At 34.0% G+C, this 22,145-nt stretch overlaps 1 protein-coding gene across 2 annotated transcripts; it reads right to left on the bottom strand.

Annotated features, from left to right (window-relative positions):
• Window positions 1-1,619: 1,619 nt before the first annotated feature.
• On the bottom strand, window positions 1,620-21,855 carry LOC123711491 (meiosis-specific coiled-coil domain-containing protein MEIOC-like). 2 transcript variants are annotated; one of them, XM_045664107.1, is made up of 10 exons: window positions 21,707-21,855; window positions 19,273-19,358; window positions 17,930-18,909; window positions 17,519-17,627; window positions 13,809-14,031; window positions 12,907-13,106; window positions 10,924-11,033; window positions 10,690-10,808; window positions 10,198-10,299; window positions 1,620-9,350 (listed from the first exon to the last, which is right to left on the bottom strand). In XM_045664107.1, exons 1-10 carry the CDS (start codon window positions 21,770-21,772, stop codon window positions 9,159-9,161), a joined length of 2,187 nt encoding a protein of 728 aa, XP_045520063.1. In that variant the 5' UTR covers window positions 21,773-21,855; the 3' UTR covers window positions 1,620-9,158. The 2 variants fall into 2 exon arrangements, with proteins under 2 accessions (XP_045520063.1, XP_045520064.1); XM_045664108.1 differs by having other exon boundaries at window positions 17,519-17,621.
• Between the last annotated feature and the right edge of the window lie 290 nt (window positions 21,856-22,145).

The raw sequence follows: 22,145 nt of genomic DNA, 5'->3' as shown, positions 1-22,145 counted from the left end.
AATATAAATTGGCGATATTAGATTAATATAAAAAACGAAACCTTTAAGGGTCTAGGCCTCACATTTTGGTATCTCTTACGTAATCATGTTTTATCTAATAGCCTTCTGTGCCTGACAACGACGACTTTTGGGTCTAAGGCATGCCGGTTTCCTTACCATATCTTCCGTTACCGTTCCGTACCAGAGAGTGTAAAGTGCTCATATAGACTGAGAGTCACACACAACACGACCTCAGGCCAACAATGCTTTTAGTTAACATGACTCTGAAAAGATCCAATAGTAGAATAATACAAATTATGGTTATAAATTCTATACTAATTTGTAATCACAATAAGCCTCAATAAAATTGTGGTGGAGAATTTATTGCCCGTTCTTCTCTTCCGTTCTACGTCCTTGATTTGAGAACTGGCAGTAAATGTAAAATTAGAAGCATTTCATATATATTTCTTTTTTGAAGTTCACAAGTATGTATTGTGTTATCTAAGTGATTTTGAATTGATTAAAAAAAAAAGGTTTTTTATATGTCGCTTATTTATAATTTTTCCCGAATGTCATAGATTTTCTAATATATAAACATTACTTCTCTTGCCATCCATAGAGCATAGAGCCCTCAGAAGCAGAGCAGATGTGGTTGATTGGTGATTGTCTCGGTGAAATATATATATATATATATATTCTAAAATCACTAGATTCTAGCAGGACCGGTTCCAAATGGTATTTCGTCTCACTTTCTCAAAAATATGTTCCACGTTCGTACTCATCGTTTATTGCGCCTGTTAGGTTGTATCGGGTTTTCAATGACACTGTGATGAAAAATTACTTGATGGACATTTTCAGCAACTCCGTTTCGCCCGGTCCTGGATTATTAATTATTTACTATAATTTCGTTACCTAAATACACCCAAAAAGTCGGCAACGCACTCGCGAGACCTCTTTCATTGTGGGTGTCCATGGACCGCGATATCAATTAATATCAGATGGGCCTGCCTGTTTGCTCTGTTCTATAAAAAATGTGACTAAAAATGTAACCACATTATTGTTGCTTGCACATACTCGATTGCGAAGAAGTTCCATGGATATGATTAATACTCTACAACTGATTTGTAACTTCTCATTATGTTCACGTATCTTATTTCTTACATATTCATTACTTAAAACAATAAAACTTGGCAATTAAAGTGGCGAAGAGTTTATTGCCAGATTTCTTTTCCGTTCTACGCCCTTGACTTGAAAAGTGGCAGTAAATGTCAAATCTCATACATTTATCTTTTTTGACGTTCATAAGTGTACATTGTGTTACCTATATGCATAAATGATTAGGAATTTGTGAATTTTATTTGACGTCCTCAATATGTGTGATGTTTGAGGGCATATATTTATGATAAATTAAAACTTATATACAATTCAATGTAATTGTGGGACACAAATTTATTAAAACGCATCTGTATTACATTATCAATAGTTAATACTATATTCTGCCATCATTTGACATAGACATCACATTCAGAGCAGATTAACTTTATCAGTACAAATGTATTTTTTTTTAGTGGAGGAGATATATTGAATTAGACAATAAAAAATAATGATGAAAGGGGTAAAATAAAACACATAATTTTATATCATTATATATTTTGTCAGAAGGTAATTAATATCGTGCCAAAACAGTAACAAATTATTAGTAAGAAAAATCATGACTGCAACTAGCATAACTACTGAATAGAGATAACCAATATCTATGACTGCTCATGAGGACAACACCTTTAACACTGGCGTAAACACTAATAAATCGTCAACTATAACACCGATACGACTAAAATGTTCTACGTGAGGGTAGTTGTATATTTAAACATAAAATTGATTGGGTGACAATTTACTTTACACAATAGTTTTAAAAATAAAAGATCTGAATTGAGAACAACAATTGGTCGTATAAAACTAAATAGTTTCTATGTTTGGCGATGCCTTCATTTTTGGATAATTTCATCCAAGTATTGTCATAAAGTTTTATATAATATCTAAAATAACACCTAAATACATATGTAATTAAGATACAATAACAGATTTTCTGCTGTATTTATAGCTTCTGAAACAATATCAACCCAAACCAACCCAATGTTGCAATAAATTATTTAGAATTAGAATTTCAGGCTTTCATTATACGTTTTAAAAATTTACTTACTATTTTCGTTTTCCTTATATAAACGATATTTTATTAAATTACATATTACTAAATGAATTTCAAAAAAGGCTTAGGTATGGAATGGCACAAAAAAGGTTGGGTTACTGGTTTTAACAGTAATATTATTTCAGAAACAAATTAACTTAAATACATTTTCTATTACTTAACATATAAAATTCAGCTAAATTTTATTTAGTTCAACAGAGTCACGCAAGAATAACAACAAATAAAATTTGAAAGAAATAACAATGAACTTCGTAATACCAGTCGGTATCAGTTGATTTTCAAACAATATTGCACAATACCATAAGTTTAGACATACAAATTTACAACTACCCTCATTAATACTGCAAACCAGCAGAGTCTACCTTTTGTCCTGAACACAATCCTTTAAATACCTGCCCTAAATCAGTCTGTCACTCGTCTACGCCATCTAATTTATTATACCCACAATGTTGAATTCTAAAAATGTCTCATTCCTTTGAGTATAAGAAATGCATTTGGCGAATTCAACACAAAAATCAATGTGAAAGTCTAAAATTACAAAGATATTGTATACACCGATCTAACATGTAGAGTTCAAAATATTAAACATTTAAAATGCTAACTGCCAGCAAGTGAAGTGAGCTACACTTGTACCTTGGTCCATGCGACAGATTACTTGGCATCTTATAAAATATTCTTCCTTTGAGAAATTTATCACGACGGCAAAATCGTACGAATATTATCTACAGATGGGACCGTCATGGGATTAGAGGCCATAAATGTGTTAATTTTTTTAACAGGGCTCGCGAGTGCGTTCTCTTACTGTACCAATTCGAAAAAGGCCGGCAACGCACCAAAGTTACGTACGTCATTATAGTTCGAAAGTCACCTTTAAAAATATACACCTTTGGGAATAAACGAAATGACGCGTTGGAAATAATAATTTAATAAGTTACCGCAGATTAAGGGCCTGTTTCACAAAGTATGGATACAGTACCTAATAGCTATGCAACACATAAATTATTTGGAAGGTAAAAGTTCCTAATAAAAAAGTTGGCGTTTCATCGGACTCATAACTTATGATTGGCTTTATGTGACGAATAGCGATCTGATAGTCGTGAATCTATAAGGTTTATCCTACCAATAAGTAATAAATAGCTTATTTGGAACTTATCCGTACACTGTGAAACAGACCCTTAGAATGTTACGTATTCGACCTTAGTTTTGGAGAATTCAAATCATGCAGTAATACGATTTTGCCGTCTTTATTTTTCGCACTGATCAATATTACACGTCTCACAAGACCTTGTTAAACTAAAAATGACGGTAGTTTCGTAAAATTGGGAGGTAAAAGCAGATACCCGAAATTTGTTATAAATAAAATATTTATTTTTCTCATATATATTAAGAATATATAATAGTAATGATTAAAACAGTAGAATAATATATATTTGAGACGTGCAATATCAATCAACTTTACAACTATGCAATCCCGAAGGAATAAGGCTCGTATTACAAAACGTGGTTTCGAATCGAGTATGAGCAAACAATTTCCTCATTTTTGACGGGACTCAGATTGAGATACGTTTTGAAACACGGGCCCGAGTGATTATAAGCTCATAAAATTCGATATTCACCACAGACAGTAATTTGTATTTATCTAAAACATCTATACGGACAGATCGAAATTTTGAGGACTAGCGAACTTCACACCTAACTTAACGGCCCACCGCACATACGATAAAAATTGGATTATTCCAAAATCCACCTTGGCCTCAATAACCCACCTAAAGCGTGTACCATCTGTACGGTTAGCATAAGAAGCGAAAAACAAACGTAATAAAAACAGATAAAATTATACAATAATGGGCATTTGGAAATTGGCAGTGGGACGCGCTGCAGATTCGTTATGTCAAAACCAAGTCAAATGACACTTACGACTAACAAAATGCAGGGACGATAAAAAATAGATGTAAAGCCAACGATTTAGTAAATTTAGCGTATTCGTGAAATACAAACATTACAGGAACGCTTTCCCATACACCTTTGTGCTGTGCACAAGGACATTGATATTTAACCATCAAATCGAATAATTTTACCGAAATGAAAAAAAAAATCGGATACGTCGCTGAATAGTTCCGTAATTTTTATATGAAGCTTCTACTTGTGTATTTGATAGTTAAATTTCAATCTCCTCAATGAGTATTCCATCACAATAAACAAAAACAGTAACAATCTTAATGAAAAACATTTGTATGCATCTTAAATAACCCAAATAATTGGAAACAATTGTATTATCACTTAAACTTAAACAATACACCGATAAATGTATAGCACCGCAATGAAATATTCGATATCGGCATTTGCGAAGACAAACTAAAAGCACATCCATTATAATACTTGTGCACTCTTGTTCGTTCGACGACTCTGTTCGACGAAACAGGAGCAAAACTCGCATTCAACTTCGCATAGACGTTTAAAAACATGTTTATCGTTACGAGACTTAGACACGATGTCAAACAGAAACGCCGAACCGCCGCCAACCGTCTTACAGTAGCTACATAGTAGAGAAAACTTAATTCATCGCTTACAACTATAAAAATATCTTAGAAATTCTCACTTACATTAAGAGGAACTGGCAAAATAAATCCTGTTTCATCCGTTAAACACAACTCCAATAGAAAATAACCAATTTGGTCCTCACGTATCAAAAATTCATGATGCCATTCCTATAAAATTGGACAGAACTTACGCAAATCGGCGAGTAGCAAAAATATTAGTTACGACTATATTATTATATGCACGCTAAACAACCGCTGAAAAAATATCAAATCCACTAAATACCCATTAGAAAAACCTATTTTACGGCAAAACCGTGTTGAAGCGTTAAACTTAAAGTAACCGAGGTGGTACAACCGTCTCCAACCTATCACAATAGCTCAGGACCACTTATTGTCCAACTACTCCGACTCCTCCTACCGGCAACTTATATCAACTGCCTCCGCCCGTATCAGAGATTAAACATTTATCAATAGAGTACTTGTGCACGATGCAAAAGGCGCCCATGGCCACTAAATAGCTCATAAGACATCGAATAACACCTAACCGTCACCATAACACCGAAATTCACATCGAATATGCTTTAATTATAAATACTCATATATCTAAAAGAGGATTCTTGAACCGTGTACGGTATAAGCATCGTATAGTCTACCTAGAGACGGCAGGCTTACTACACAACTAGCGTCGTTTAAAATAGAATTACGATAAGTTGCGGGAATATTCTAACAGTGAAACTCGCTACCACATATTTTTTTATTGTTATTATTTTTATAATAAATATTTTTCCGTAAATTATTATCAAATTCGATAAAGCTCTAAGATTGTTCCACATTCACATAAATAAGTTCTCAGGCGTCATCTGACATCGAAGCGACGGTTTATCAAACTAAATATTAGGGATATCTTCGTCACGATTAACATTTAGATAATTAATTATACATTACCAACATTAAGTGTTTCGCGTAGAGGCTTACGATATATTTTCAAACGAGAGAACAATTCCAGTGTCGCTAAGGGTACATAAGCGATTTCTAACAAAAACCTAGCAGAATTCACTAGCGGTGTCACTTATTTTGTACATTCAGGATTTGGAGCAAACAACGTGAGAGCACATCAACAACATACACTATGAATAATTAGGGCCCCGAAACGTATCCCTGTGGTGGGCTCCGAACAAGTCTTAAATGAAAAGACAACAATATAGGAAATTCACTATCTACTAACATCTAGCATCGAATAGAAACTCTAAAATGTTTTACTATAATATTTGTCGTGTCACAAATCAGTACCATGAGAATCTAACATTGAAGATTACATATGTAATTATCTAAGTACACCTATTAATATAAGAGATATGAGGGAAACCGCGTTTCCCGACAACTAGATTACGCTTGGAATATGATACGTCGTCGAAGGCTTTCCACAAATCGAGAGCGACACGGTACTGACTTAAATCAACTATCTCTTTTGGCAAAAGTCAATAATCTAAACTATTTCCCAGTTTTCTATGGAAATGGACAACAGTTTGTGATAAAGGACGAATCACTTAACTTTACAAGTTATCCTTTATAAGTTAACTCTAACAATTTAACCGCGTAGCGTAGCATTAAATTAAGTACAGTAGATTTGGTTTAGTATTTATAATAGGACTTAGAGGACATTTTATTTAGGCTATATCACACGATTCTTAAAAGATATGCTGTTAAGCGTTGGTCAAGTAGAAAGTTCGGATCGTCTGATTCAAATCAAGATTAAAAATACACAGAAAAGCGACAGCAAAACATCGAATCGAATCATGCGCAGATATTTCAGTTTAGTTTAGTTAAAAAGTTCGCGCAAAATTCGAGCATCAATTATGGAAGCTTAGCCTATGCAAATTCCAATTTCTCTGGACGGAAGGAACTTTTGAGCGAAACTAATTCTGGTACGACGCTAATAGGGTGCAATTTTAAATGAAGCTAGTTGTGGAACTATACTAGACATGCATCCATAGCCGGCAAACGGTATAAAACTAGGTAAATAAATTCTGAGATATAAAGCAACAACAAGGATAAACATTTCACGTTCTTAGCACTAAGGGCTGCCACTATTGCACTTTAGGCTGAAGATAAAATATATCAAATAAATATAACATCCGAAATTCTACTAATTAGGAGCCAATTATCGTAAGACGCCTTGTTAATTTTATTGACAGAGGCTCCCGTAATCGCTGCTTAAACTGCCATCTAGCGTATAAAACGAAAATTTGCAGTTCGAGGTAATAGTTAAGATATGGCAACAACGGGAACAGCGATCCAATTTGATTTAAGGATAAAATATCTAACTACTAACATTTGCTAAGAAACTAAACTTCATTGTGCTTAAAGTCGAATAAATCTTTGACTACCCTAAAATATACTAAGTGCAAATTCATTGTACTAAATAGCGTTTCGGAAGTAACATGGGGTTGGTATATATTTTCGCGGTAACCTTTTAATACTAATACCTTAGCTAAGGATGTCGCACCCACAAATCTAGCTACAATGCCCATGAAGTATGGCAATCATTCCTCTCACATTGGAACCAACCTTTGTTAAACTTCAAAGATTTAAGGGTATTACAAAAATCGGTCACACGGTAAACGAAAATCACATGAGAATACGTATACTTATCTGGATTAATGTACTTTGAAAGCTAAATTCACTAATTCCTTTATAAATAAACCTCTATCATAAGCATTTTATTTATCGCCCTTAGCTAATTGAGCGACCCACTTGACTCCGAGTCAAACTTTTAGGCCTGTGGTAGGATTAAAATTAACTACACATTTACCTAATTTGGACAATACGGGCGTTACCAACCCCTCCCAAACTTGAAACAAAAACAAACCTATTGAATTTTTTGTACACATAGGAAAAATGCTCGATTAAAGGCATTAAGTTAAAAAAAATAAGTTATAGCCATTCATAAATTCATTTAGTCTTTGTCAAATTGATTCTAAAAGCATCGAAGATAAACCATTTTCACTTATGACTAAAAACTTAAAATTGAACTAATTATTTTGGTTAATACCGCCCATCGAGGCAGTTAAAACATTTGTGCAACACATTATGCAACTAATCGAATGGGACATCCCCCTAAGTATTAAAGCGTATAGCTGCAATCGAAAGTCACAGACGATATACTCTGTTTGTCAGATGTCAACTGTCAACGCGTTCCGAAATTCGAATCGTACAATCGTTACAAACGAATAACGCTGTAGTCTGTGAAATGTCAATGCGACTAAAACTAAAAATTGACGAAGACCGAAAATCCCAAGACTAAAGAACAATATAAGCGATGTATTACCATATGAAAAAATAAAATTAGCCACTTTTACGTATACTTATTTTGTTCTTTAGAACTCCTTAGAACAGCGACATGACAACCACTTAATGCTTAGACTAATTAATTTCATATCCAACCAACATAGAAACATCACATGTAAAGGTATTTCTTGTCGGTGTGAGACACTATTGCAATATAGGCATTTTGTACACCTTTAAATGTGTTGCCAGTTAAAAAATATATTTATTTACGTATTACACTGAGGATGTACAAATTCATTTCAATAGAGTATTGGCCCGTTTTAAAGTGAGTCGAATTTAAATCTGGGCATTGTAAAAGTTTGACGGTACTTACGATTTGACTCAATACGGAATATTAGAAATTGGAAAGTGACTAGAAAAAATGTTATCTGTTTATAAAACTTTATAAAAGTGAGAAAATGTTGGTAATCAATTCCTTACGCACTCACACCGACGCAATTGGCAAGGTTGCGGTGTTACCACAATTTAAAAATTCGCCAAGCACTATGCAATATGGCTATGTGTACTTCAAAATTGATATGATATATCTGAATATTAGAGATATTGTGGCGGGAAATTCGGTAAAATTTTATAAAAAATTATACCATTAAGGTTTAGCCCATTAATATTTTAAAAAGTAATAATGCATGCGCACAGCGCAGTGGAAGCGAATACAAACATTCACTTGAAATCGCGAATAAAAATTTCCCGTCACAATTTCGAATACATAAAAACCTGGCAACACCGATTCAGTAAAAAGGTATAAAACAGCATAGCAGTGGATTAAAAGGGATCATTTTCATCAGTGTTACCAGTTAAACACTGGAGGGGGGGAATTTTCATATTTACCAAGTCAGTTTCACATTTGGCACTCACAATACCCATTCAACAAATTTGGTATAATTTTGCCCCGAACTAAGCTAAATATTAAAATTCCCAATACAATATGGTTTTCTGTCGGAAACAAATTTGTCAGGTACGGATATCCTGTAGAAACACCATGCACCCTCCATATTAAAATTTTTATAATCATTTTAGAGATCAGAACAGCTCCAATATAGTTAATGAGCCGGCCAATAAAGTGAATTGACATGTCAGAAATTAAATTAATTAATCGGCCCAGTGGCCAAGTAGTGATATGGTCTCATAAAACGATTATCGTACCTTTGATTTTTTTGGTAAAAATCATTTCTCTGATTAACTTTGTGTCTGTAGTTTTGTGTGCGACGTCTTTCTTTGTCGTTTTGTTTCTGCTTTTCTGTGTCCCTCTCTTTCGGAGTCTCGGTGGATGATTTTTCCTGAAATTATTTTTTTAAGTATTTTAGTAAAATTAACTTTACTAAGATAGTTTTATTTAACTAAAAAAATAAAGTAAGGGTTAGATTTATTTATTCCTTTTACTTTATTTCTTTATTCTTTTCTAGGGACGCCTGTAGCATCCCTAAGGGAGTGTGCAAGTATTACGTCAAGCAATATTTAGAGATTGTTGACCCCCCCCCCCCCATGAAACGCTTTCTGTATCCAATAGTAAAACGTTTTGTGACCTCCCCCAGTGACTCTTTATACCTAAAACTGACCATTTTACAAGTGTAGTAGGTAGTAGTTTACAAGTGACCTCTTCCCCCCCCCCCCCCAATTCGTTACGTAATACTTGAAAGCTCCCTAATAACATATGTTATTTGTTTTTATTTGATGGCAACGAAGTTAAGTACATGGCAACACCACGCAATATCATTGACATCGTACACGTTGTTAATTGTCAATATGTCAACGTCAATTTTTCAGTAGTGCTTTGTGTTGATCTCTGGTCGGCGTCTGAGCTGGACCTGCGCTTTGATTTTTTTTTTATGAATTACAAAGATTTATTTTGTCACCAACACGATGGTGATAACTATATATATCGATATATTCACGCCAATCAAACTTAAATCTAGTTTCAGGAACTGTTAAAACAATTTTTCTATACGAAATTTGACATATTTGACAGCGCTCAAGGCGAAATATACCTAGAATACGAATTAAAATTAAACCTCAAAAAAGGTTTTTAATGTCGATTTTGGTAATTACAACCATTACGTTGGTATGAGCCAAATGGGAATATTTAATATATTTTCCTTATACAGGATAAAAATTAATGTTAATTACCTCTTTATTATCAGAGGTTGCCTTGTTTGAGTTACTGGTCGGTGACTCGGACTGTATGCGTTTGGGCGACTGCTGGTTCGAAAACTGTGGAGAATGCTCGATCTGAAATTGTATGATATATAATATACTAGCTGCCCCCGCGAACTTCGTTTCTCCTTAATGTGAATTTAGTTAGGCTTAATACCGTGACACGAAAGAATAATTTCACTGTATTATCGTCACTATACTTTGATTTTGATTTACATTTCGGTCTAAGTAACACGTGGTTGGCTATGCTAATACCAAAAATTAAAAAATTAGAAATAATTGAATTTCACGGTATTTCGTTTACAACAAAATAATTTTAATTTATACTTTAGCCTCAATAACACGTGGTAATCATGATATTGAATTGTAGCTTATATGACACGTTTGTCGGTTTACCATAGCACTGTCACTTATCCTATCACGCAATTACACCCGTATGTTAACATAGAGATAACCTAAACAAACCTGTTGATTGGGATGCGGGGCAAGCGCAACTGTGAGAGTGAGATCGCACCACATTGCCGCTCTCGCTCTGCGGGCGCACACACACAGTTGCTTCACTGCCTCCGCTAGCGCCACTATCGCTATATTATAGAAAAATAAGGTTAAAATTATATTTTCAAATAAATTCTGTTACCCAGAGTTCTATAGGTACAATTCTTTTTATATGAGTTTAATACATTTTACGTCATAACTCACGTCCATCCATATATCTGTGCGGGGCCAATTCCCTCCTCCTCGCGGCTTGAACTCCGGCCACTGCGTTACGCCAGGCTAGCATCGCGCTCTCAATCTCCGTGTGAGGGGCGCTGAAACAGAAAAAAAAACAGATATTTAATAATTTTGTTTAATTGATGTGTGGAAAACTAAGTTTACTTTCCATCCACCTGGACCACCAACATTGAAATAAATTATGACCTATTTACTAATAACAATGATATAATAATTATCTGAGACATTGTCCTTATCTGTGACTAATAACTTTGATTCATCATTCCCTCCAGTTTTTTTTACGACACATGTAGATTTTTTGGGTGTTACGGACACGCCGGTTTTCTCACTGTGTTTTACTTGCTATATTGTATATATTATGTGTTTAATATAATATTTTATTTTATTTTTCTCGACATTATAGTCTATACAGACTCTATAGGCATAGTATGTATGTAAAATCGATTGGTACATTAATTCCAACTGGGCGTGTGTTCAGAGTTGAGAGTACCACCCTTAACCAACATTGCTCATTGTAAGTAACTGAATACATTTTGATGTATTCAGTTACTTACGAATTTATTTGCGTTGTTGTTAGTAATTAATATATTACTTATGAATAATTTTATGTGTCTAATTAAACTCACACAAAGTATTGTCTTTGGTTAACATAGCTTTTACACATTGAAAGAAAACAATTTTTTAACCGGATTAAAGCTATTTGTATTATTATAAACTTAAGTATTATTATAATTATTTTACATAATTTTAAATTTTACGACGTTTCGCGCGCTTTACAGCGTGCGTAGTCACGGTAACTGAAGACAAAAGGTGTTGAATGTCAAAAGTATCAGAGCTGTAGAGAAAGTTGTGTTATCTGTATTTATTTCCCCGATATGGTATCGACTAAATTTAAAATTATGTAAAATAATTATAAGTTTATAATAATACAAATAGCTGTAATCCGGTTAAAAAAATGTTTTCTTTTAAACTCACATAATATAAAAATTAAAATTATATTTGCAAATACTAAAAACACTTGTTTAAGAGATATTTAGTTTCAATATTTTTTCGCTATATGGCGAGGTTTTTATTTTATTAGACAGGCTTTTATTATTTGTAGTGGTTAGTAAGTGTTAAAATTAGTCGCTCACACCAGTGAGCTTCCGTCCTGCCCTACAGGCGATGGACCACCCCGCAACAGCGCAAGCCGAGGGTCGAGCCTCGCAGGACGCCAGTGCACTGGTCTCGGGAAAAAGTCCACTCCGGGCAGCTAGGCTGGCCAAGACCGTTGAAGCCAACAACGTGAATCCATTTCAAAAATAACTATACGTGTCCAAAGCTATGGAAGTCTTTTATTTATCTCTTCTCGCGGACTCCCATGGGAGCTTGGAATAATTTTTCACTGTATGACTGAATGTGTTAAATGTGATGCAAAGTTGCGTTGTTATGTTATGTCCCCGGGATATTTTATTGGTCGAGCTTTAAGTATAGAGCAGTGTTGCCCTGAGGTCGTAGGTTCGATCTCCGGCTGTGCACCAATGGACTAGTAAGAATACTATAAGCGCATTTTTCGCGGTGAAAGAAAACATCGTGAGGAAACCGGCTTGCCTTAGACACATAAAGTCGACGTGTCAGGCACGATAATCAAACAGATACAGAAATCTGAGGCCCAGATCTAAAAAAGTTTTAGCACCACTGATTTATTAATTAATTAAAGTACAATAACCGTTTGTAATACTTCGATATGTTATACAGATACCGGCAAACTTCTTGAGCATTAAACAAGGGAGTGGGAGAAAGTTTGCGCATCGTACACAGCGCGGGACACAAAAGTCAACTGATTTACCGCACGCTCTCAACTGATTCACGCGATCGACACAGTGATACCTAAAAATCGCTTCTGCGCAGGCAAGCACATTTGTTCAAAATGTTTGCCGGTATCTGTATACACTGTAAAAAAAAACTTACATTTCAGCCAAGTTCTTAGCATCCTCCTTCCAGGTACTGGGGTCGTATGTAGCCGGATCCAATCCTTTATCATCAGGAACATTCCCCTGGCCGCGTTTTAAAACCGTAATTTTACCGTCCTCGTGTTTATTAGATTTTTTATTATACGCCACGCACACACTCGCCCTTAACGTCTCCATCTTTCCCATTAATGTTAATACCTGAAAATCAATTAAGAATTGAGCGATTGTTGTCTCCTGTGGCCTTTGGGTTGTCAATGTCAAAGTCAAAAATCATTTATTCATATAGGTAACACAATGTACACAATGACTGCCAGTTCTCAAATAAAGGACGTAGAACCGAAGAGAAGAACTGGCAATAAACTCTCCGCCACTCTTTTTAGTTGTGACTCCCACTTCTAAAGTGATGGACACGGGAGTGGAAAGATGAGAAAAGTCTCGTGTCTGAATCTTGCCCATAGCACAAATAAAGTAATGATAAAATTTTATATTGAAAACTTGAGCAACGCTCTCTTAATTTGGAACTATACAGAAGCACAACATTCGTTTGAATGTAATTGGACGTAAACGGACAAGACGTATAATGTCACGTGAAATGCCGTTGCCAACCAACACAGCCAACACGCCGTTAACGTACTCGCATTCAGTGTCCCATTAATGCCAGAGGGTTCGCGAGTGCTTTGCCACCCTTTTATACATACCATATTCTCGTAAAACCGTTTTTTTCATCAATTCAAAAACTAGGAACACGAATTTAATTAAGTTATTTAATTTGATATTACAACACAATTGAAACAAACACAAAGGTACGCAAAACTAATTATGGACTTGACAAATCATTATAAATTTCATATATATGAAATTTATAATGATTTGCCTTATAGGGGGGATTATAAGTAATACCTTAGTATGCTCCCTCAGCATATCGACCGTCAATCGGTCTACTCTCGATGGACACGGCGGCAGCCTCGGTACGGGAATTGAATTGGAAGACGAAACAGCCCTCCCAGGGTAGGCCAGGGCCAATTTTGCCTCCGTGCGCTTCCTCTCCCTTTCCAACTGCTTCCATTGCTCATAGCAGGCGTCTAAACGCGCGTGGAGGATACTTGATGACGTCACCGCACCTCTGAAATTAATTTTAACCGACATTAAAACCAGATCCAGTGATCTGTAACTTTCCAAGGCGATAATTGATATAGTCTATTAAATATCGACTTTGAGTTTAAACAACTATAAATATTAAGAAAACACTTAAAATGTGTTTTCTTCTATGTTAACAAAAGACAATACTAACTATAAATATGTTTAAAATATATTTTTTTTTTTTACTGATTTTAAAATGTCCCTATATTTCGAATATCTAAACTATACTATACTGTGCTTAAAACCTATCATTTAAGTTTCTTAAGTATTATTTTTTCTAAAGCCATAAGAGGTTTAATGAGGACACAAAAATGATTGACAAGCCAACAATATATCAATTTGATTTTCAGGATATATCCTTCAATCGGTGACCTAAATACAAAATTGTATGCTTTAAATTCCAAGTGAAATTTTGTGTTTCATGTGGCACGCATGTTCTGTGTATTTAAATGTAATATTTTCTCTTTGTATGTATTTTTTTAGTGTGCCTTATGAATAAGTTATTGGAATTGGACGACACCAACGCGTGTCAAGTTAGCTAATGGTATGCATAGATTTATTTGCAAAAGATATTTATTGTTATATCTCATTGTATGTAGATTTTACGACTATTAGAAACTCCTAATTAATTAGACAACCAATTAATATTCATTATTATCCACATAATTATGTACTAACTCTTAAAAAAGTATAATTAAAAGATTTGATCACAACCTGAGTCTAGATACGCCCAGATCAAACTATATACAGCAAGATGTCAATACGTCGGAATCTTTAATGTTTTGTCTTGTCTTTGTGTATATATTACTCAAAAACAGCAGCATTGATCTAGAGATTGGGTTGTGTGTTCAAACCCCAATGCAAAGAAGATATCGAAAAAAACATTTTTTGTGAAAAAGTTTGTATGTAAACCTGAATATCGCTTGTCCCGGGGGAGAAAGTCCAACTATTAGGACTGTTTTAATGTTTTCTAATTTTTGGCTTTCTTGGGTTATGTACAATGACTGTATTATAAAAAATAACGAAGATGTCTTTATTTTACGTAAATCATTTTATGCAAAATGTTAGTAATACTCGTTTACCAATTTTTTTTCCTGAAATAGATCGCAACAACCACAAAGATAGTTTTAGTTTAGATTAGAATTCTACCAAATAATCATAAATGCCACAGCTTAAAAACAAATAAAGACCGGTAATAATATATCTCGAAACAGGTAAAAATAAATAATATCAAATCTATAGTTGCAATATTCGTAAATATGTGAGCGCCATGTTTTTTTATAGACTAGGGGCAAACGGGCAGGAGGCTCACCTGATGTTAAGTAATACCGCCGCCCATAGACACTCTCAATGCCAGAGGGCTCGCGAGTGCATTGTCGGATTTTTTATTTGTAATTTTGACTGTCAAAAGGTTAAATGATTTGAATTTGACTCTTTTTCACCAAGGTTATATTTCCGGGTTAAGAGTGGTAAAACATTATTGCGTTCTAGACATTCGTCGTAATGTGCTATAAAACAATCGTAAAACGCTTTGCTCTTCAGTCTCATTAGATAAATTACTGTAATGTACAATTGTTTATTTTTTTACAATTTATACTAAATACATAACAACAATGTTTAAACTGTCAAATAGGAAATAGTATATTGCATTACGAGTGCGGAAAGCCTGTCATTGCAAAGAGGTTTACAGTCGAAACAAGTTGCAATGACGGTTCGGCAACTATTTTTAATAAAGTTGCGAAAACATTAAGCAATTTAATAAAAGTATTTGCTTTCTTCTCTTCTCTCCACGCAATAAATTCTGCGTAGATGTAAGAAGCATTTTGTGCAATTATTCTGAGTTTGGTGTTAATTCAAATAAAATATCGTCGAAATTACTCATTTTGTCCAACAAACAACTAAACTCGCAATAACATTTTTGGAAAATGGCGTCAACCGTAAAAGAATATAAGCAGAGATTTTTTTTGTTTTCCTTATCCATTCTGGGTAGGCAAAGGGAACCACGCCCATACAGCCAAGTCTTCAGTAGATTTTTTTTATTGATATGAAATGAAACCTAACCTAACTCATTGAATCAAATCATTAAATCTGATATTAAAACAAATTAGTAGCTTCTTTTTATTTTTATTTTATTAAAGTATTCCTACAGCTACTAATAAAACAATTTTCAAACAATTACACTATACACAAAAGCCAAAAACGGAATACACATTCAAACATAAACATAAAGCACAGTTTTACCTATTTATACAAAAAATATAACAAAGTACAAATTCATACTAAATTCTAGATTATAAGTTCTAAGATTCATTGATCATTATAATAAATTTTTAATATAAACGAAGAATAACAAAGCCATTATTAATAAAAGATACCAGAGATTTTTAAATATTTTTTAAGCATTTTTTAGTCACATTAAATATATCTATTTGCTGGTAATGTGTGTTATAATCTGAGTTGCGTGAATAGTTTTTATTAGACCGAGGAATCTGGAATAGTTGGGTTTGCCTTGTATTGTATGATGAAGGGGTGTGAAAAAGTAAAAGCGACAATAAACTTTTTAGAAATATTTGCATGAATCATAAAAACTTCTATGAATTTTTTTAGTAAATACTTCGTGGTTGGTATTTTTCTTTTTATAGACATTGTTTTGACAGTTGGGAAAGAGAACGCACAAGTGCGAAAAAGGTCAGACATCCCGAACGTTATACGTCCCTGCAGTACGCCATTTTTTGAGCAACTGTATTAAAGAACTAGCACTCGTTTATATATATGTGTATAAATAATGTACAGCGTGCAATGAGCAGTGTTGTCGGCTCTCATCCCTGAGGTCGTAGGTTCGATCCTCAGTTATGCACCACTGTTTTTTTTTCTATGTGCGTATTTAACATTAGCTCGTACGGTGTGGAAAACATCGTGAGGAAACCAGGTAGTCTTAGACAAGAAGTCGACGGCGTGCGTCAGGCACAGAAGGGTGATCACCTACTTCCCTATTCGATTAATGATCATGAAACAGATACAGAAATCTGAGGCCCAGACCTATAAAGGTTGTAGTGGTATTGATTTTTTTATACGTAATGTACATATTATCCTAGTAATAAAAAAATGCTTTTAGGCCTTTGTTCTCCGGGCCATGCGATATACTTCGTAAAATTATTTATTACCATTTCCGTTATTTAAGTTATATATTTCAACTTAAATTGTTAATATCACATTACCAAATAAATCATTTATTATTTACACTTCCTTGCAGTAATACAGTAGAAATAAATGAATTAACTACTACTAAGCAAAACTACGTAAGACATAAAATTACTTACACAAAACTAATGGAACAAAACAAAGCAATTAAAACATGTAAACAGTGAAAGGGACCATAAAAAGGGCAGATGAAACAGAAAGGGGCACTTAGTTCAATGTTATTTTTATTCATATATATAAAGCTATTTGATATATAATATAATTATTACCTCATATTCCGCATAGCGTAGAAGGGCGCTAGGAGGGGCAAGTCCATCATAGGTGATGGCATCACAGGCGGAGGGACAGGCGGACTGGGTCCTAGAAGGGCACCTATACCTGAAATTGTTTATTCTATAACACCCTTAATATAATATATATGTGTCCTGTCAATAAGGTGGATAGAATAGAAGCGGTAATATAAAGCGAATGAAGAAAGAAAGCTGAAAGAGGCCTTTACTCGCGTAGAGGTTCCGATCGACGGTACGGACGGTGTCTCATCCCTAAGATCCCGGCTGTGCGCCAATGGACTTTCTATTTTATATATAACTATTAGACAAATGATCATAAAACCTGAGGCTCAGACCTAAAATGGATTGTTCTATCAACATACTGAAAATCGATAAAGGAAAGCCACTCACCAAGATTAAACGGTGTATTCTCATGCAAAAACGAGACGTCAACATTCAATTGATTAGGCGGTGGTCGACTCCTCATGAGCAAATTCATTTGCCTCGCGATTTCCTGCTGACGTATTTGATCCCTATTAGCCCCATTCTCAAAGTTCGTCCTCGGCTCCATATTAAACCCCTCTCTGGGTCCCTGGTTCATGTCCCGTCGCATGAAATCATTCTGAAAGCCATTCGGCTTAAAATTCGGTGGCGGCTGGTTGAAATCAAAGTTCTGAACTCTCTCTGGCATTTGATTGGTCATGTCGTTATAAAACTCTCCGTTGAACTTCGGTGGGAAATTTCTGTTGAAAAATGGCGGCTTCCTCTCGTCCAATTTAAAGTCTTCGAAGTGCCCGTTGATTGATGAATCCGGCATTTTATAGTTCATAGGATTCTCCTCTCTGTTCCGATCAAGGGATATATTCAACTGGTGCAAGTAAGACAGGAGATCGGTGGTCTCCTGGCTATCCTTCACGTAGGTGTTATCAACCTTATTTGGGAATCTTTGGGGATAGTCAAAATTCGAATAATTCATATCGAGATTCAGGCTGCTCGGTCTCTGAGGGAAGTTGAACATATTTGTCTGAGGAAGGGAGTTTCTTTGGTTCGGCTCGAAGAAATTATAGAATTTATCGTCATATTTAGTTTGATTCGTGAACTGTGCGCCACCAATTTCTTGGGCCGCCAAACGGAGTAAATTCAGTTGTTCTGGTGAAACTGTGTCATCGGCGACTGGTTCAATGTTAAGAAAATTAATATCATTTTCTGGGAAATTATTGAAGCTGTTAAAGCCATTTTGCATGTAAAGGCCATTCTCGTTCTGATTAAAGTATGGGGTGTTTTGAAACGATTGAGAGTACGACGGTGATAGGTAATTAGCATCGTTTTTGGCGTATTGGTTTAGGCTGGGATGTATACTGCTTAGTGTCTTATCCGGTATTTGTGTAGAGCTGGAAATAATATATTTATACCTATAATTATGTATTCGTTATTAGAGAGCAGCGTGCTAGTGCCCTGAGCGTGCCTCTCAACACTGAGGTCGTACGTTCGAACACAGCTGTGCAGATTTTTTTTCTATGTGCGCATTTATCACTCGCTTATACGGTGAAGGCAAACATCGTAAGGCCGGCCTTTGATGCTAAAATCGACGGCATGTGTCAAGCACGGATCAAATCTACTTGCCTATAAAAAGTTGCGAAACACTTGAGACACTGAACTAAAAGATTGTAGTGCTTGGCGATTTAGCTGTTTACAGAATTTGTAATCACCATCATAAATAAAACTATAATCATGAATTAAACAAATAAACTCACCAGCTTGTCTCAGTTGGTCCTGGCTCATCCAGAATCTTAGTGATGAGATCCCGTACCATCGAGTTTTCTTCCATAATTCTGTCTGACTGCAACAATGGTTTTAAAAATAATGTAAAACAAAAATTATAAGAGTTAACATATATTACATATATATGGTATATGCAAAATCATCAGTTCATATTAAACATGGCTATAAAATTGGTTAAGTATTTTTGAAAAATAATCCAACACAAACAAATCACTGGTCACTATAGTAGTAGGAAATGTCATGCAAAATTTAGTTATTCATACTACACCCTCACAATAATTTAGGTATGCACACAATTTATGTAGCATCAACGGTTTACGGTTGCAACTAGGCCACGCTATCCTTTTACAATATGAAATACTCAAGTTAAAGTGAGGCCAAAGCTTTAAACAATTATATCAAATCTATTTGTTATAAGTAATCACAATTTATTGCTTTGTTAAAAAGAAAATAATAATAAATATAATTGTATATTGCCATTGTTAACATTTCAAATTGTCTTCAACCAAATTGTAAGCATACATTGTTTCATAATTTTCTATTTTGTTTTTATACCAAGTTGAAAGATATATAAAAAAAAATTAGTGCATAATATTTAATATATTGAACAAGTTCACAAATCTATAAGGAATTTGCTTATTGTATTATTATTTTCATATTAGGTTGCTACTTATATTGCAAAAGAGGATGTAGATAATTATCATATATAGTACTAGCTGACCTGGCAAACATTGTTTTGTCATGGACAATGGTATTATTTCCAGGATTTTTTTTATTTGAATAAAAATAACCTACTATATAATATTTACTATAATAAAAATAGGGGTTAATCGTAGAGGGTTGACAATAAAGGCTTGTATGTAATTTTGTATGCTGTATGAAAAAATAAAAACATTTTTTTTTAATGCTGGGGTGGACACCCCTAATAACTTTGGAGTTTTTAAAGATAGATAGAAGCCGATTCTCAGACTTACTGCCTTCAATAAAAATATTCATAAGCATCGGTCGAGCCATTTCGGAGGAGTATGGGAACGAACATTGTAACACGAGAATTTTATATATATAGAGATAATACAACAGTTTTCCCAACAATAGGTACCTTACAGTACCTTTTAAAAAAACAATTGAACATTATTTGAATTTTTCACAGATTTTATTTTATTAACATACAGGGTATGATATAAGTCTTGTCTAAGATATAAAATTTGGCAAAAGTATTTGAACAAAAATGAAATACAAAAACATTTTCCTATTAAAATCACCAGATGTCCAATTAGTTATCACCTCCTTTGTTTTTTTAATCAGTTAAAAAGTATAAAGGAATATTTTCTTACATCCTAAATGACCTCACTGAAAATCCGTGCTGTGATTACAAGGCTAACCCGAGTTTCAACAGTGAAAAAATGTAAGCCGCACATTATAAAGTCCTTTATATACTTTTATCTTTGGTAATCTTTTGAGTTATGTTAATAAATTTTATTTCTTTCTAAAACTTGAACATTATAAAATCAGGGATATGATTCATATAGAATATCCAAATTCATATACAATCACTAAATGCCATGAAAAGTATCATGTTACATGGTCTATTTTAGAAAATCATAGCACAGTTTTTGTTAATTTATAGCTTTAGGTCCTTGTAAGGTTGTTTTATGTCAGGTCAATTACCAGATGGCCTAGTAATGAAAACTTTCCTTATATTAAAAAAAATATGAGAAGTGGGCAGACTACAGCCAGCAAACTTTTTTGTTGTAAAACAAGGTCATTATTTTTGAACATTACTAACATATTTGTATGTATGTCCAAACACTTATTAAATTCAAGAATCAATCCATAAAAAATATATAAATTGTACCACATTATCTTTTTAACTATTTATTTATTAATATTTAATTAGTAGGTAAGTAGCAATACTTCAAAAATATGCTATAATCAATATATGAATGGCACAAATTAGAGTTAAATTGTTTATTGCGTGAAGGACAATGTTTTAGTACTTTTAGAGAAAGTAGGAAATATAGGTGTATAACTACGTATTTAGATTCAAGCCGTCTTATTGTTTATCGATTTCATTGATGCTATTGTGTATAATTTACGTAAATACCGATGAAAAGTCACTTGTTGTTGTGTCCTCTACCGCACAAACTAAAATTCTAAAAATATTGTCGCCACTATTCTGTCATCGTTCACCTCGATGTTCATATCATACGTGGTTGATGAAGACCCCGTTATGTGAAGGTGTGAATTAGATAAATCTATATCAATGATATTATTTTATCAAAACAATACGGAGTTTTTAACCAAATCAAAAGAATTTTCCCGGATTTTGGGTCATATTGACAGCTCCAATTGGACATTTACAACACCCAAGGGAAATGCACTACCTAACAAACACCAATTACTTACCAGATCTGCTTCATTTTCAACGTTTTTAAACGCGTTACTTATGTGGCACAAATCACTGAAGGCCATTTAAATTTTAATATTATTTCTTGCCACGATACATAGGAGCTACGAGTACTAAGCCATTTTTTCATTGACCTATAAATGTATAAACCGCGCTATAGCCTATAAACTTGCCATCGGTGTTGCTGTCTTTCTGTATACCGTGTAAGGGAGCATGTAAGCTGCCGAGTGTCGAGACAAAGAGTAAAATAAATATTTTAAAGTATTTTAGTGCCTTTTATGATAGTTTTTAGTTTATTTATTTTAATGGTTTCATAAAATAAAATTACTTACCCAAACAGAAGAAAAAAATAATTACAATTTTACAATTTCCCGCGCTCTATTTTTTTTACAGATGATATTTGTAATGTCATTAAAAGAAAAGTTTAAAATATGTCAA

This window comes from Pieris brassicae, chromosome 6 (genome assembly GCF_905147105.1).
Source record: "Pieris brassicae chromosome 6, ilPieBrab1.1, whole genome shotgun sequence".
Taxonomy (NCBI): Eukaryota; Metazoa; Arthropoda; class Insecta; order Lepidoptera; family Pieridae; genus Pieris; species Pieris brassicae.
The sequence above is the reverse complement of the archived record's forward strand: the minus strand, read 5'-3'. Positions and strand labels throughout refer to the sequence as shown.